We start from the raw sequence: 18,618 nt of genomic DNA, 5'->3' as shown, positions 1-18,618 counted from the left end.
TCGGGGAGGAATGTGAAGCTCCGGGGGCAGAGGGGAAAAAGGCAGCAGGTTCTGGGAGGGGGGTGGGACAAAGGGGGGGGTTTTGGTTTGTGTCTTTAAACCCTTTTTTTTTCTCCTCCTCGTTTGCTTTTATTAATTATTATCTATATTCCCGGCTTTTGTTAAATTGTGGAATTCCTTCACTCCAAAGTAATTCGAGGAATTTAATTCACGCCCGGAATATTTGATGTCGAGTTTTAAAAAAAAAAAAATATAAATAAATGATACAAAACACCACCCCCACCCCCAAGGGAAGAGCGGAGCCACCTTTAAAAGCAAAATAAAACCACTTTGTGTTGGTTTTGTTTGTTTTTTTTCTCTATGCACTTTGTTTTCCTAAAAAAAAGACCCAAAAAAGCTGAATAAATCCACGGGGATAAGAGTGGGGGAAACTTTGCTTTTCCTTCCAGCAGCACCTTCCAGCTGGATGTTGTGTTTTAACCTGGGAGAGAGGAGCAGCTTTTCTTTTTTTATATATATATTTTTTTTTAAAAATAGCGTTAAACATTTTAATAGTTGCTATTTTAGGGGAAATAAGTGGATTTTTAGGTGTTGGGGTGTTGCCGGAGAGCAGGGTGGGAATCCCCCCCCTTGTGAGGAGACAAAGAGAGGTTAAAACCTGTTAAAAAAAAACCCTTATTTTGGAAATAAAGAGAATATTTTGGGGAAAAAACCACCCAGAATGAACAATTTTGAGGGTGAGGTTGTGCCAGAAAAGGGGGAGCAGAATTGGGGAGGTTTAATTATTCGGGCAGCTCCAAAACCTCCACTTTCAGCTGGTTCAGCCCAAAAAAAAAACCCAAAAAACCCCCAACCCCAGCTGCTCCCAGGCTGGTTTCCCAGGGCAAAAGCTACAAAAAAACTCATCGTTTTTAATAAAAAAATAATGAAATAAAAGCATTTGTGGAGGGGGTGGCAGCGGCAACAGATGTTCTGGCAGCTGGAGCCAAAAAAGCTGCTCGGTTTTCCCTCCCCGGCATCGCAGGGAAGGGAGGGAATTCTGTTTGCTCAGCGTTATCTCGGCAGGAAAAGGGCCCAAAATGATCTCATTCCCTCGATTTTAAAGGAAAAAAAAAATAAATAAAATAAAATAAGGGGATGCCGGGGTTGTTTGGGGGGTTTTTTGGGGGGAAAAGGGGCTGTAGGGGTAAAAAAAAAAAGAGCCTGGAAACAGGGAGCCCCTTCCAATATCAAAAATAATTCAAAAATAATGACATAATGGTGTAAAAAAGTAATAAAATAATTTTTAAAAAATTTGATTTACATCATTGTGTCCACTGCAAGTTTGTCCAACTTCTGGGGGGGAGGGAAATTGTGACGAATTTGCCTCAGATTAGGAAAAAAAAAATGGGAGAATGAAGGTGGTTGATGTTTATTATGGTTGGGAACGGCCTCGTTAACAGATTCCCCCCAGTGGAAACTCTGAGCCCAGCCCCCGCTTCCAAGTGCCAGCTTTTGCTTTTTTTTCTTAATTTTTTTATTTTTTGTGTGTTTTTCCAGCAGATTATTGGGCAGAACAATGAAATTAAAAAACCCCCGGAGCCGTGACAAAACCCCACGGAGGGAGGGGGCAGGAAAAACAGCCCGAGCTGCACCTTCCCCTTTACATTCAACTCCCTTTTTTAGGGGGGGAAAAAAAGCCAAAAAATCAATATATTCTCTCCAAATTATTTCCCCATCAAAAAAGCATTAATTTTATATTATTTGGGGGTTTTTTTCCTAGTTTAAAGACTTAAAACTCCCCCAAATCCGGCTTGAATCCATCTGGTTTTCCTCATTCCGGGGGCTTTTTCCATCACTCTGGGGGCTTTTTCCATCACTCCGGGGGCTTTTTTCCATCTCATTAAGGAGGAAAAGCCTAATTAATCAAATAAAACCCTAATTTTCACGGTGGAGGGGGATGTTAAGAGCGAGGTTGGGATGTTCAGCTCTGACCTGGAGCAAAGCCCACCCAAGACATCACCACCACCCTGTTGCCCTCCCCCCCTAAAAAACCCAGAAAAATGGGCAAAAGCCAAGAATTAAGAGGATTTTGGGACCTTCCCGAGTCAATCCTTGGGCCTGACGTCTCCGAGAGCTTCAAAAAAATGTCCGGTGGGGGCTGAACCTCCCCAATTTTAAGCCTTTTTTAAGCCCGAGGGGAACAACTGCGGCGGCAGCTGCCGTCGGGCAGACAAAGGGAAAGGCTGTGGAGCCCAAAAAACCAACCCACCCCCCCTTAAAAAACAAAAAAAAACCTTCTTTTTTTTTATTTTAGCCCTACACAGGTGGCCGGGGAGGCAGCAAAAAGTGGAATTTTCAAGAGATGCTCTGTTTTGCCCTCGTTCCTGGCTCGGCCGCAGCCACCAGCTGCTCCTCAAGCGGGAAAAATCAGGTGGAAAATGGGAATTAAATCCCCCCCGGGGGGGTGGGGGGAGCAACGGGGCTGGCAGCTCGAGCCTTGTTTTCACAGATTTTGGCATTTTTTGGGGGTGTATTTGGCGCTCGGGAGGTTGGGGAAGGGCTGGAGGTGAGCTCTGGGCGGGGAGAACCGCGCAGGGATTGCGTCACCGGCGGCGGCAGCCCCCCAATTTCAGCTCTTTCTGCCTTAAAAATGATATTTAAATCATATTTAGGGGTCTAAAAGGGAGGCCACCTCCTAAAAATGATATTTAGAGGATATTTAGGAGGCTAAAAGGGAGACCACCTCCTAAAAAATGATATTAAAAGGATATTTAGGAGGCTAAAATGGAGGCAACCTCCAAAAAATGATATTTAAAGGATATTTAGGATCAAAAACATAGGCCGCCTCCTAAAAATGATATTTAAGAGTCTAAAACGGGGGGCACCTCCAAAAAATGATATTTAAAGGATATTTAGGATCAAAAACATAGGCCGCCTCCTAAAAATGATATTTAGGAGTCTAAAACGGGGGCCACCTCCAAAAAATGATATTTTAATGATATTTAGGGTCTAAAACAGAGGCCACCTCCTAAAAATGATATTTAGGAGTCTAAAACGGGGGCCACCTCCAAAAAATGATATTTTAATGATATTTAGAGGCTAAAACAGAGGCCACCTCCTAAAAATGATATTTAAAGGATATTTAGGAGGCTAAAACAGGGGCCAACTCCTAAAAATTATATTTAAATGATATTTAGGAGGCTAAAATGGAGACCACCTCCTAAAAATGATATTTAAATGATATTTAGGAGGCTAAAACGGAGGCTACCTTGTAAAAATGATATTTAAAGGATATATAAAAGGCTAAAACAGAGGCCACCTCCTAAAAATGATATTTAAAGGATATTTAGGAGGCTAAAAGGGGGGCCGGATTTTGGCATTTTTTGGGGGTGTATTTGGCGCTCGGGAGGTTGGGGAAGGGCTGGAGGTGAGCTCTGGGCGGGGAGAACCGCGCAGGGATTGCGTCACCGGCGGCGGCAGCCACCCAATTTCAGCTCTTTCTGCCTTAAAATTGATATTTAAAGGATATTTAGGGGTCTAAAAGGGAGGCCACCTCCTAAAAATGATATTTAGAGGATATTTAGGAGGCTAAAACGGAGGCCACCTCTGAAAAACGATATTTAGAGGATATTTAGGAGGCTAAAACGGAGGCCACCTCTGAAAAACGATATTTAGAGGATATTTAGGAGGCTAAAACGGAGGCCACCTCTGAAAAACGATATTTAGAGGATATTTAGGAGGCTAAAACGGAGGCCACCTCTGAAAAACGATATTTAGAGGATATTTAGGAGTCTAAAATGGAGGCCACCTCCTAAAAATGATATTTAAAGGATATTTAGGAGGCTAAAACAGGGGCCAACTCCTAAAAATTATATTTAAATGATATTTAGGAGGCTAAAACAGAGGCCACCTCCTAAAAATGATATTTAGGAGTTTAAAACGGGGGCCACCTCCAAAAAATGATATTTTAATGATATTTAGGGTCTAAAACAGAGGCCACCTCCTAAAAATGATATTTTAATGATATTGAGGAGTCTAAAACGGAGGCCACCTCCTAAAAAATGATATTTAAATTATATTTAGGAGGCTAAAATGGAGGCTGCCTCCTGAAAATGATATTTAGAGGATATTTAGGAGGCTAAAAGGGAGGCCACCTCCTAAAAAATTATATTTAAAGGATATTTAGGAGGCTAAAACGGAGGCCACCTCCTAAAAATTATATTTAAAGGATATTTAGGAGGCTAAAACAGAGGCCATCTCCTAAAAATGATATTTAAAGGATATTTAGAAGGCTAAAACAGAGGCTGCCTCTTAAAAATGTTATTTAGGAGTCTAAATCGGAGGCCACCTCCTAAAAATGATATTTAAAGGATATTTAGGAGTCGAAAATGGAGATCCCCTCCTAAAAATGATATTTAAAGGATATTTAGGAGGCTAAAACAGAGGCTGCCTCCTGAAAATGATATTTAAAGGATATTTAGGAGGCTGAAATGGGGGCCACCTCCTAAAAATGATACTTAAATGATATTTAGGAGGCTAAAAGGGAGGCCACCTCCTAAAAATGATATTTAAGAGTCTAAAATGGAGGCCACCTCCTAAAAATGATATTTAAAGGATATTTAGGAGTCTTAAATGGAGGCAACCTCCTAAAAATGATATTCAGAGGATATTTAAGAGGTTAAAACGGGGGCCACCTCCAAAAAATGATATTTAAAGGATATTTAGGAGTCGAAAACGGAGGCCACCTCCTAAAAATGATATTTAAAGGATATTTAGGAGTCGAAAACGGAGGCCACCTCCTAAAAATGATATTTAAAGGATATTTAGGAGTCGAAAACGGAGGCCACCTCCTAAAAATGATATTTAAAGGATATTTAGGAGTCGAAAACGGAGGCCACCTCCTAAAAATGATATTTAAAGGATATTTAGGAGTCGAAAACGGAGGCCACCTCCTAAAAATGATATTTAAAGGATATTTAGGAGTCGAAAACGGAGGCCACCTCCTAAAAATGATATTTAAAGGATATTTAGGAGTCGAAAACGGAGGCCACCTCCTAAAAATGATATTTAAAGGATATTTAGGAGTCGAAAACGGAGGCCACCTCCTAAAAATGATATTTAAAGGATATTTAGGAGTCGAAAACGGAGGCCACCTCCTAAAAATGATATTTAAAGGATATTTAGGAGTCGAAAACGGAGGCCACCTCCTAAAAATGATATTTAAAGGATATTTAGGAGTCGAAAACGGAGGCCACCTCCTAAAAATGATATTTAAAGGATATTTAGGAGTCTAAAATGGAGGCAACCACCTAAAAAATGATATTTAGGAGGATAAAATGGAGGCTGCCTCCTGAAAATGATATTTAGAGGATATTTAGGAGGTTAAAACAGGGGCCACCTCCTAAAAAATGATATTTAAAGGATATTTAGGAGGCTAAAACAGAGACCACCTCCTAAAAAATTATATTTAAAGGATATTTAGGAGGCTAAAAGGGAGGCCACCTCCTAAAAATGATATTTAAAGGATATTTAGGAGGCTAATATGGAGGCCACCTCCTAAAAATGATATTTAGGAGTCGAAAACGGGGGCCACCTCCTAAAAATGATATTTAAAGGATATTTAGGAGTCTAAAACGGAGGCCATCTCCTAAAAATTATATTTAGGAGGCTAAAATGGAGGCCACCACCTAAAAATGATATTTAAAGGATATTTAGGATTCGAAAACGGAGGCAACCTCCTAAAAATGATATTTAAAGGATATTTAGGAGGCTAAAACGGAGGCTGCCTCCTAAAAATGATATTTAAAGGATATTTAGGATTCGAAAACGGAGGCAACCTCCTAAAAATGATATTTAAAGGATATTTAGGAGGCTAAAACAGACGCCACCTCCTAAAAAATGATATTTTAATGATATTTAGGGGGCTAAAACAGAGGCCATCTCCTAAAGAGACCACGTGGATGAAGAGGGGAATATTTAGAATGAACCCACACGGGTCAGACCGGCCCTTTCTTGATTTGGGGGGCTTTTTTTTGAATTTTTGTGGATTGTTTGAGGGCTTTTGCTTTGTCCTTACCCCAGCCTCTCCTTGCTCTCCTCGGGCGTGAGCTGGTCGAAGGTTTTGGCCTCGTCGGCCCCCAGGAACGCGTCGTGGTCGTAGTCGAAATTCTGAGCGTCGTCGTGGACCTTGTCGCTGAGCTGGGGGTCGTGGTGGACCCGGTCCTTCTTCTCGGTGGGTTTGCTGGAGATGCAGAGCATGGAGAGGGAGAGGCAGAGGAGGAGCTGAGGGATGGTCATGGTGGGTCCCACGCACCTACGGGATGGGGGGAAAAAGGGAAAAAAATAGAGAATTAAAACCTGGGGGGACGTCGGGGCTGAGAGATGGAGGTTCTGGGGGCATAAATTGGAATTTGGGGAGAAAAATTGGGAGAAGTGGTGGATTGGGAGCGACTCACGGGGCAAAATGGTGAATTCAGAGAGATCAGATGGAAAAAAAAGGATGAGTTTGTAGGGATTATCTAGGAAAAGGATGAATTCCTACAAATTAGCGGGGCCGAAGCAAGAATTCATCCAGATCAGCAGGGAAAAGTGATGAATTCATCCAGATCAGCAGGGAAAAATGATGAATTAATACGGATCAGAGGGGAAAAAACATGAATTCATAGAGATTGGCTGGGTAAAAACCATGAAATATTCCAGATGAGAAAGGAAAAACCATTAATTCATCCAGATTAGAGGGGGAAAACCACTAATTCACCTGGATTAGAGGGAAAAAACATTAATTCATCCAGATTATCCAGAAAAAACTATGAATTAATCTGGATCAGATGGGGAAAAGCATGAAATAATCCAGATTAGCCAGGGAAAACCATGAATTAATCCAGATCAGATGGGGAAAACCATGAATTTATCCAGATTATCTGGAAAAACCCATTAATTAATCCAGATTAGAGGGGGGAAACCATGAATTCATCTAGATTACCCAGGAAAAAACATGAATTCATCCAGATTGGAGGGGGAAAGCATGAATTAACCCAGATTATCCAGGAAAAATCATGGTTTCATCCAGATTAGAGAGGAAAAAAACCCAATTAATTCACAGAGATCGGCTGGGAAAAGCCATGAATTCATCCAGATTAGCCAGGAAAAAAAACATGAGTTCATCCAGATTAAAGGGGCAAAACAATGAATTAATCCAGATCAGATGGGGAAAACCCATTAATTAATCCAAATTAGAGAGGAAAAACCATTAATTCATCTAGATTATCCAGGAAAAACATGAATTCATCCAGATTGGAGGGGAAAACCATGAATTAATCCAGATTAGAGGGGATAGAGGATATTTAGGAGGCTAAAACGGGGGCCACCTCCTAAAAATGATATTTAAAGGATATTTAGAAGGCTAAAACGGAGGCTGCCTCTTAAAAATGTTATTTAGGAGTCTAAATCGGAGGCCACCTCCTAAAAATGATATTTAAAGGATATTTAGGAGTCGAAAATGGAGATCCCCTCCTAAAAACGATATTTAAAGGATATTTAGGAGGCTAAAACAAGGGCCACCTCCTGAAAATGATATTTAAAGGATATTTAGGATTCAGAAACGGGGGCCACCTCCTAAAAATGATATTTGAAGGATATTTAGGAGGCTAAAAGGGAGGCCACCTCCTAAAAATGTTATTTAGGAGTCGAAAACGGAGGCCACCTCCTAAAAATGATATTTAAAGGATATTTAGGAGTCTAAAATGGAGGCAACCACCTAAAAAATGATATTTAGGAGGATAAAATGGAGGCTGCCTCCTGAAAATGATATTTAGAGGATATTTAAGAGGTTAAAACAGGGGCCACCTCCTAAAAAATGATATTTAAAGGATATTTAGGAGGCTAAAACAGAGACCACCTCCTAAAAAATTATATTTAAAGGATATTTAGGAGGCTAAAAGGGAGGCCACCTCCTAAAAATGATATTTAAAGGATATTTAGGAGGCTAATATGGAGGCCACCTCCTAAAAATGATATTTAGGAGTCGAAAACGGGGGCCACCTCCTAAAAATGATATTTAAAGGATATTTAGGAGTCTAAAACGGAGGCCATCTCCTAAAAATTATATTTAGGAGGCTAAAATGGAGGCCACCACCTAAAAATGATATTTAAAGGATATTTAGGATTCGAAAACGGAGGCAACCTCCTAAAAATGATATTTAAAGGATATTTAGGGGGCTAAAACAGAGGCCATCTCCTAAAGAGACCACGTGGATGAAGAGGGGAATATTTAGAATGAACCCACACGGGTCAGACCGGCCCTTTCTTGATTTGGGGGGCTTTTTTTTGAATTTTTGTGGATTGTTTGAGGGCTTTTGCTTTGTCCTTACCCCAGCCTCTCCTTGCTCTCCTCGGGCGTGAGCTGGTCGAAGGTTTTGGCCTCGTCGGCCCCCAGGAACGCGTCGTGGTCGTAGTCGAAATTCTGAGCGTCGTCGTGGACCTTGTCGCTGAGCTGGGGGTCGTGGTGGACCCGGTCCTTCTTCTCGGTGGGTTTGCTGGAGATGCAGAGCATGGAGAGGGAGAGGCAGAGGAGGAGCTGAGGGATGGTCATGGTGGGTCCCACACACCTACGGGATGGAGGGAAAAAGGGAAAAAAATAGAGAATTAAAACCTGGGGGGACGTCGGGGCTGAGAGATGGAGGTTCTGGGGGCATAAATTGGAATTTGGGGAGAAAAATTGGGAGAAGTGGTGGATTGGGAGCGACTCGCGGGGCAAAATGGGGAATTCAGAGAGATCAGATGGAAAAAAAAGGATGAGTTTGTAGGGATTATCTAGGAAAAGGATGAATTCCTACAAATTAGCGGGGCCGAAGCAAGAATTCATCCAGATCAGCAGGGAAAAGTGATGAATTCATCCAGATCAGCAGGGAAAAATGATGAATTAATACGGATCAGAGGGGAAAAAACATGAATTCATAGAGATTGGCTGGGTAAAAACCATGAAATATTCCAGATGAGAAAGGAAAAACCATTAATTCATCCAGATTAGAGGGGGAAAACCACTAATTCACCTGGATTAGAGGGAAAAAACATTAATTCATCCAGATTATCCAGAAAAAACTATGAATTAATCTGGATCAGATGGGGAAAAGCATGAAATAATCCAGATTAGCCAGGGAAAACCATGAATTAATCCAGATCAGATGGGGAAAACCATGAATTTATCCAGATTATCTGGAAAAACCCATTAATTAATCCAGATTAGAGGGGGGAAACCATGAATTCATCTAGATTACCCAGGAAAAAACATGAATTCATCCAGATTGGAGGGGGAAAGCATGAATTAACCCAGATTATCCAGGAAAAATCATGGTTTCATCCAGATTAGAGAGGAAAAAAACCCAATTAATTCACAGAGATCGGCTGGGAAAAGCCATGAATTCATCCAGATTAGCCAGGAAAAAAAACATGAGTTCATCCAGATTAAAGGGGCAAAACAATGAATTAATCCAGATCAGATGGGGAAAACCCATTAATTAATCCAAATTAGAGAGGAAAAACCATTAATTCATCTAGATTATCCAGGAAAAACATGAATTCATCCAGATTGGAGGGGAAAAGCATGAATTAATCCAGATTAGAGGGGAAAAGCATGAATTAACCCAGATTATCCAGGAAAAAACCATGGTTTAATCCAGATTAGAGGGGGGAAAAACCATTCATTCACAGAGATCGGCTGGGAAAAGCTGTGAATTCATCCAGATTAGCCAGGAAAACACATGAGTTCATCCTGATTGGAGGGGCAAAACCATGAATTAAGCCAGATCAGATGGGGAAAACCATTAATTAATCCAGATCAGATGGGGGAAACCATGAATTTATCCAGATTATCTGGAAAAACCCCATTAATTAATCCAGATCAGAGGGGGAAAGCCATTAATTCATCCAGAAAATTCAGGCAAAGCCATGAATTAATAGAGATTAACTGGGCAAAATTATGAATTCATCCAGATTAGCCAGAAAAAAAGGAAGATTTCATCCAGAATAGCCAGGGAAAAAGGAGGAATTAATACAGATCAGAGGGGCAAAACAGTTAATTCCTCCAGATTATCTGGGAAAAACAGTGAATTCACCCAGATCAACCACGGAAAAGGTGGAATTCATAGAAATCAAAAGGCAAAACCATTAATTCATCCGTATCAGGTGGGTAAAGCAGTGAATGAATACAGATCATCGGGGAAAAAACATGCATTAATGCACATTGTTTGGGAAAAAACAGGAATGAATACAGATTATCTGGGAAAAAAACACAAACTAAAGCAGATAATCTGGGAAAAAACACATATTAATGGAGATTATCTGGGGGAAAATGATAAATTCATCCAGATCAACTGGGGAAAATGATGAATTCATAGAGATTAACGGGGCAAAAAAATGAATTCATACAGATCAGGCGGGGAAAACAGTGAATTAATGCAGATTATTTGGGGGAAAACCATGAATTGATACAGATTGTTCGGGAAAAACCATGAATGAATGCGGATTTTCTGGGGGAAACCATGAATGAATGCAGATTTTCTGGGGGAAACCATGAATGAATGCAGATTTTCTGGGGGAAACCATGAATGAATGCAGATTTTCTGGGGGAAACCATGAATGAATGCAGATTATCTGGGGAAACCCACGAATTAATGCAGATTATCTGGGGAAACCCACGAATTAATGCAGATTATCTGGGGAAACCCACGAATTAATGCAGATTATCTGGGGAAACCCACGAATTAATGCAGATTATCTGGGGAAACCCACGAATTAATGCAGATTATCTGGGGAAACCCACGAATTAATGCAGATTATCTGGGGAAACCCACGAATTAATGCAGATTATCTGGGGAAACCCACGAATTAATGCAGATTATCTGGGGAAACCCACGAATTAATGCAGATTATCTGGGGAAACCCACGAATTAATGCAGATTATCTGGGGAAACCCACGAATTAATGCAGATTATCTGGGGAAACCCACGAATTAATGCAGATTATCTGGGAAAACCCAATGAATTAATGCAGATTTTCTGGGAAAACCAATGAATTAAGGCAGATTTTCTGGGGGAAATGATGAATTAATAGAGATTATCTGGTAAAACCAATGCCTTCATCATATTAACAGGGGAAAAAACACGAATTAATGCAGATTATCTGGGAAACCCATGAATTAATGCAGATTATCTGGAGAAAACCACAAATGAATACAGATTTTCTGGGGAAAATGATGAATTAATGCAGATTATCTGAGGGAAATGATGAATTAATGCATGTTATCAGGGAAAAACCATGAATTCATCCCGATTATCTGGGGAAAAGCATGAATTAATGCAGATTATCCGGGGAGAAAACATGAATTATTCCAGATCAGAGGCGCAAAACAGTGAATTCATCCAGATTATCAGGGAAAAACCATTAATTAAGGCAGATTATCCAGGAAAAACACTCCGGGAGCCCTCTGGCTCTCTTGGAATCTCTTCCTCCCTCCGTGGGGCAGAGCAGGAACGAACTGGGAGGAGGAGGAGGAGGAGGAGGAATGCGAAGGATGCACGGCCAACGCACGCAGGGCCCCCTTCCCCAACCCCTGCCAAACCCCCCCACGCTCACATTTCCACCCCCCCCAAAAAAAATCACCCCTTTCCATCCACCCCACGGCTCCAAAATCCCCTCCGGGACCTCCCACGGGGGTGGAATTTCCCCCCCAAAATCATATTTCACCATTAATTCCAGTCCCCACGTGCTCCTTGCACCCATTTGGAACCCAATTCCACCCCCCCTTCAGTGCCAGGGGGGGTGGGTGACAGACAGGGACGATGACAGGGATAATTAGGAGGTGGCAATTTATCACCCGGATCATTTGGCAATAGGGGGGTGGCGGGGGGGGGAAAGGCTCTTGGAAGCGTTTCCCCCCCGTAATCTAAATTTAAATCAAAAATACCTATTTTTTCCGCCACCTCTCCCGCTTCGCCAGGGAAAAAAAAAATGGATAAAATTCCATTTTAATCCCTAAAAACCAGGATTAAGAGCCCGTGCGGCTTAAATGACTCGTGGGGGTTAGAAAGGAGCAGCAGGAGGGGGAAAAGAAGCCTTTTCTCTTTGTTTTACGCTATTTTTCACCTCCTTGAAGCCTCACTCAGGAGCTGGCGAGGTCAAGGGATTCTTTATATTTTTAAAAATCAACCTTTTCCACCAATATTTGGCTAAAATTAGGGAATTACCTAAAAAACACTCGTGAAGGATTTATCTACCAAGAGTTTATGCCCTTTAGATCCCTCAGAGAGACAGGAGGGGGTTGTTTGATCTCCCAAAAAACCCTTTTCTCTTTATTTTATACTATTTTTCACCTCCTTGAAGTCTTACTCAGGAGCTGGCGAGGTTGAAAGATTCTATATATTTTTTAAAACCAACCTTTTTCACCAATATTTGGCTAAAATTAGGGAATCCCCTAAAAAACCAACACCCTGAGGGGTTTATCTGCCAAGAGTTTGTCTGGTTTGGATCCCTCTGGAGTCCTGGAGATACAGGAGGGGGTGGTTTGATGACCCAAAAAACCCTTTTCTCTTTATTTTACACTATTTTTCACCTCCTTGAAGCCTCACTCAGGAGCTGGCGAGGTCAAGGGGTTGTTTCTATTTTTAAAAACCAACCTTTTTCACCAATATTTGGCTAAAATGAGGGAATTTCCTAAAAAGCCACCCCTGAAGGATTCATCTACCAAGAGTTTATGCCCTTTGGATCCCTCTGGAGGGATGGGAGGGGGTTGTTTTATCTCATAAAAACCCCTTTTCTCTTTGTTTTATCCTATTTTTCCACCTCCTTGAAGCCTTACTCGGGAGCTGGTGAGGTCAAGGGATTCTTTATATTTTTAAAAATCAACCTTTTTCACCAATATTTGGCTAAAATTAGGGAATTCCCTAAAAACCACTCCTGAAGGATTCATCTACCAAGAGTTTATGCCCTTTGGATCCCTCTGGAGAGACAGGAGGGGGTGGTTTATCTCCCAAAAAACCCTTTTCTCTTTATTTTATACTATTTTTCACCTCCTTGAAGTCTTACTCAGGAGCTGGCGAGGTCGAAAGATTCTATATATTTTTTAAAACCAACCTTTTTCACCAATATTTGGCTAAAATTAGGGAATCCCCTAAAAAACCAACACCCTGAGGGGTTTATCTGCCAAGAGTTTGTCTGGTTTGGATCCCTCTGGAGTCCTGGAGATACAGGAGGGGGTGGTTTGATGACCCAAAAAACCCTTTTCTCTTTATTTTACACTATTTTTCACCTCCTTGAAGCCTCACTCAGGAGCTGGCGAGGTCAAGGGGTTGTTTCTATTTTTAAAATCTGGGGAAAATGATGAATTAATGCAGATTATCTGAGGGAAATGATGAATTAATGCATGTTATCAGGGAAAAACCATGAATTCATCCCGATTATCTGGGGAAAAGCATGAATTAATGCAGATTATCCGGGGAGAAAACATGAATTATTCCAGATCAGAGGCGCAAAACAGTGAATTCATCCAGATTATCAGGGAAAAACCATTAATTAAGGCAGATTATCCAGGAAAAACACTCCGGGAGCCCTCTGGCTCTCTTGGAATCTCTTCCTCCCTCCGTGGGGCAGAGCAGGAACGAACTGGGAGGAGGAGGAGGAGGAGGAGGAATGCGAAGGATGCACGGCCAACGCACGCAGGGCCCCCTTCCCCAACCCCTGCCAAACCCCCCCACGCTCACATTTCCACCCCCCCCAAAAAAAATCACCCCTTTCCATCCACCCCACGGCTCCAAAATCCCCTCCGGGACCTCCCACGGGGGTGGAATTTCCCCCCCAAAATCATATTTCACCATTAATTCCAGTCCCCACGTGCTCCTTGCACCCATTTGGAACCCAATTCCACCCCCCCTTCAGTGCCAGGGGGGGTGGGTGACAGACAGGGACGATGACAGGGATAATTAGGAGGTGGCAATTTATCACCCGGATCATTTGGCAATAGGGGGGTGGCGGGGGGGGGAAAGGCTCTTGGAAGCGTTTCCCCCCCGTAATCTAAATTTAAATCAAAAATACCTATTTTTTCCGCCACCTCTCCCGCTTCGCCAGGGAAAAAAAAAATGGATAAAATTCCATTTTAATCCCTAAAAACCAGGATTAAGAGCCCGTGCGGCTTAAATGACTCGTGGGGGTTAGAAAGGAGCAGCAGGAGGGGGAAAAGAAGCCTTTTCTCTTTGTTTTACGCTATTTTTCACCTCCTTGAAGCCTCACTCAGGAGCTGGCGAGGTCAAGGGATTCTTTATATTTTTAAAAATCAACCTTTTCCACCAATATTTGGCTAAAATTAGGGAATTACCTAAAAAACACTCGTGAAGGATTTATCTACCAAGAGTTTATGCCCTTTAGATCCCTCAGAGAGACAGGAGGGGGTTGTTTGATCTCCCAAAAAACCCTTTTCTCTTTATTTTATACTATTTTTCACCTCCTTGAAGTCTTACTCAGGAGCTGGCGAGGTCGAAAGATTCTATATATTTTTTAAAACCAACCTTTTTCACCAATATTTGGCTAAAATTAGGGAATTTCCTAAAAAGCCACCCGTGAAGGATTTATCTACCAAGAGTTTATGCCCTTTAGATCCCTCAGAGAGACAGGAGGGGGTTGTTTGATCTCCCAAAAAACCCTTTTGGCTTTATTTTATACTATTTTTCACCTCCTTGAAGCCTTACTATGGGAGCTGGTGAGGTCAAGGGATTCTTTATATTTTTAAAAATCAACCTTTTCCACCAATATTTGGCTAAAATTAGGGAATTTCCTAAAAAGCCACCCGTGAAGGATTTATCTGCCAAGAGTTTATGCCCTTTGGATCCCTCTGGAGGGATGGGAGGGGGTGGTTTGATCACCTAAAAACCCCTTTTCTCTTTGTTTTACACTATTTTGCACCTGCTTGGAGCCTTAGTCAGGAGCTGGCAAGGTCAAGGGATTCTTTATATTTTTAAAAATCAACCTTTTCCACCAATATTTGGCTAAAATTAGGGAATTTCCTAAAAAGCCACCCGTGAAGGATTTATCTGCCAAGAGTTTATGCCCTTTGGATCCCTCTGGAGAGACAGGAGGGGGTTGTTTTATCTCCCAAAAACCCTTTTTCTCTTTGTTTTACACTATTTTGCACCTGCTTGGAGCCTTAGTCAGGAGCTGGCAAGGTCAAGGGATTCTTTATATTTTTAAAAATCAACCTTTTCCACCAATATTTGGCTAAAATTAGGGAATTTCCTAAAAAGCCACCCGTGAAGGATTTATCTGCCAAGAGTTTATGCCCTTTGGATCCCTCTGGAGGGATGGGAGGGGGTGGTTTGATCACCTAAAAACCCCTTTTCTCTTTGTTTTACACTATTTTTCACCTCCTTGAAGCCTCACTCAGGAGCTGGCAAGGTCGAGGGGTTGTTTCTATTTCCAAAAATTAACCTTTTCCACCAATATTTGGCTAAAATTAGGGAATCCCCTAAAAAAAGAACACCCTGAAGGATTTGTCCACCAAGAGTTTGTGCTGTTTGGATCCCTCTGGAGTCCTAGAGGGACAGGAGTTGGTGGTTTGATCTCCCAAAAACTCCTTTTCTCTTTGTTTTACATTATTTTTCACCTGTTTGAAGCCTCACTCAGGAGCTGGCAAGGTCAAGGAGTTCTTTACATTTCAAAAAAATCAACCTTTTTCACCAGTAATTGGCTAAAATTAGGGAATTTCCTAGAAAACCAGCACCCTGAAGGATTTATTCAGGACAGGAGGGGGTTGTTTTATCTCCCAAAAACCCCTTTTCTCTTTATTTTATACTATTTTTCACCTACTTGGAGCCTTAGTCAGGAGCTGGCAAGGTCGAGGGATTCTTTATATTTTTAGAAATCAACCTTTTTCACGAATATTTGGCTAAAATTAGGGAATTCCCTAAAAAACCAACACCCTGAAGGATTTATTCACCCAGAATTTTGCCGTTTGGCTCCCCAGGAAGGGGGTTGATGGATCTCCCAAGGTTACACCCCTCCCCGGGGGCTGGCTCCCGGCCACGTTCCCGCCCAGAGGAACCCAAAAAGGGATGGAAAACAGGTCACGGGCTTCATTATAAATAACCCCAACCTTCTCCCTCCCCCTTTTTCCTCCCCGTTGCTGTCAAAGAACTTCAGCCTCGAAGCCGGCGCCGGGGAAAAAGAAAAACCTCCCAGGAATTGGGTTCTTTCAAAGGATTTTGGCGGCTCCGGAGATTTTAGGGAGAACCTCCACGGTCTCAGAAAAGAGGGAAAGAAGCCAAATCCTGCAGGAAGGGCACGGAATCATGTTTTTTCCTGGTTGAACAAAAAAAAGAGAAGCAACCCATTCTGCAAGGAAATACAAGAAAAGGAGGAGTCCCGGAGCCACGGCCCGCGGATTTCAAAGGATGAAGGAGCTGGGTTGGGAATGTCCATCTTCCTTAATGATGCCTCTGGCTTTAATTAGTGCCAATAAAAAGGGAGATTTAAGCACGGTGTAGCCAAGAGAAAAAAAGAAGAGCGTCGGAAAAGGTGGAAAAGCTGGAAAAAAAGAGCAGCTTTCCTCATTTCCCAGGGAATTTCTGCGGCACGAGTTACGGAATAACCCCTCTGGGATATTTGGGGAGGGGGCTGGAGCTTTAAAACCCCTTTGGAGCTTTAAAACCCCTTCCTCGAGGGGGGAACCCCCCAAATCCTGCCTTCTCCAGCATCTCCTCAACATCAAAATAATCCCTGGTGGCTTTTAGGACGCAAAGGATACCTGGAATATCCACCCTCCCCCCCCCAGGGATGCTCCCTGGGCTCTGGGGTTTCATCCCTTCCCCGTTCTCCTCCGGATCCAGGTGGAAAAAAAATAAATAAATCCCAATTCCCAACCACCTCTGATGCAATCCAGCGCGGCCCTGACCTCAGCAAGGGGGGGGACAGGCCACCAAACCCCCCCGGGGGGTATTTAAAGAGCTCAAGGTATATATTTACCCAAAAAACCAAGGAGCTGCCCAGAAGAGAGCAACCTGCCCCCCAAAATCCCGGGAAAGGGGCCAGGTTAAAGCACGGGGTGACCCAGGAGGGGGGTGTAACTCCTCTGATTTTTATCTCCAGCTTGGGGAGAGGTGATTAAAAAGGGACAATTTGACCTCAAAACAGGGCACCTTGGCATGGCGCCGGGTGCCAGGGAGGAGACGGGCCAAAGATGTAGGGGGGGGAGGACAAAAAACCACCATAAACCAACCGTTATTCCGAAATAATTCACCGCGGTAACACCTTTGTGATGGGATTGAGCCCCAGATTTTCCCTCCCAATTTGGGGTAAAATAAATAAAATAAAGCTTTGAGCATCTTCTCACCCCCAAAGTGAGCCACAAACCGCTCTGGAAGGGGGGTGAGGGGGGGGGATACCAGTGGGTTCTCCTTTCTCCAAAAGGAAAGGGTCCCAGTGGTGAAGCACAGGGAAGTGGGAAGCAGTGATTAGAGGTGGGGAGCGGGGAATTATTCCCCCACACAAAGAAATTTGGGATTTCCCCTCCGTTTTCCAGCGGTATTGAGGGATTCCACGCCAGGGGCTTGGACTGGGGGATGTTCAGAGCAGCCCGAGGGCTACAAACCCCTTGGGAAGAGCATTTCCCACCCCGGGGGGGCAATTAATCCCAGATAAAAAAAGCCTAAAGACAATCCAACCCCCTCGAATTGGGGGAATTTGTCTCTATTTTGGCTTTTGAGGGGATTCACCCCAACCCAGGAGGCCCCCGCAAACCTGGGCCTCCCCGCAGGCAGGAGAGCAGGCGGCCCCCTACAATTAGCGGCGAGTAATTAAGGACTTAATAGCAGCGCTTGAGGGGCTCATTGCTCTTTTACCGGCGGCTTAAACCGAATAACGGGCGAGGAAAACGGCGACGGACGCCCCGAAAGAAGAGTTCACCGGGACACGACGGACCTGGAGGCGCAAGGCGGTTCGTTAAGCGTTAATTAACGAAGGGATGGAGACGGTGGGATGCCCTGAGGGGGTGGGGGGGGTCTCCTCAGCGATTCCACCCCCCCCCGTTCCCATGGCGACCAGGCCCAGGGGCTCCCAAGGCCCAGCCCGGCCGCTGCCACGTTCCCGCTCCCGCCGGGATAGGGTTGTGGGAGCGGGACCGGTCGCTATAACCCCTCGGGGAGGTACCACGGGGCCTGAGGCCGCTTCCTCCCCCACCAGGCCCGGCCCGTTCACTCACCGTTACCGGGAGCCGCCGCCGCCGCCGCCCGCTTCTCCTCAGGCCGCTCTGCCGACCGGAAGTAGGCGCCACGCCGCACGGCCCCCCGCGCTCCCACCCCGCCGGCCAATCAGCGCTCGGCTACTCCTCCCCCGCCGCCGCGTTCGCCGCTCCCATTGGACGACCTCGCCGTCACTCCGCCTGGAGTCCCGCCTCCCTACCCACCGCGCTCCGCCCCGCCTCCCCGCCCCTTTCCCCTCTCCCCCGCCGCCGGCCCCGCCCCCTCCGCCGGGGTAGCGAGGTGGGGGGGGGCGCGGCGCGGGCGCTGATTGGCTGGAAAGCGCCACGTCCTCAGGCGCGCGCCGGCCGGAGGCCCCGCCCTTTCGTTGACGCCCCGCCCACGCCCCCTCACTGCGCAT

General features: G+C 44.0%; 1 protein-coding gene across 4 annotated transcripts in view; it reads right to left on the bottom strand.

Annotated features, from left to right (window-relative positions):
* CALU (calumenin) overlaps positions 1-18,276 on the bottom strand; it is a 28,887-nt gene extending 10,611 nt beyond the window's left edge. For 2 of the 4 annotated variants that reach the window (XM_014959809.1, XM_014959810.1), the window contains exons 1-2: positions 18,221-18,276; positions 8,352-8,588 (exon numbers count right to left, since the gene is read on the bottom strand). In XM_014959809.1, coding sequence (XP_014815295.1) covers positions 8,352-8,572 — 221 coding nt within the window. In that variant the 5' untranslated portion in view covers positions 8,573-8,588; positions 18,221-18,276. Of the gene's footprint in view, positions 1-6,058; positions 6,296-8,351; positions 8,589-18,220 lie in introns of those variants that run through there. The other 2 variants (XM_014959808.1, XM_014959811.1) reach the window with 2 other exon arrangements.
* Between the last annotated feature and the right edge of the window lie 342 nt (positions 18,277-18,618).

This window comes from Calidris pugnax, unplaced genomic scaffold, assembly GCF_001431845.1.
Source record: "Calidris pugnax isolate Ruff unplaced genomic scaffold, ASM143184v1 scaffold504, whole genome shotgun sequence".
Taxonomy (NCBI): domain Eukaryota; kingdom Metazoa; phylum Chordata; class Aves; order Charadriiformes; family Scolopacidae; genus Calidris; species Calidris pugnax.
The sequence above is the reverse complement of the archived record's forward strand: the minus strand, read 5'-3'. Positions and strand labels throughout refer to the sequence as shown.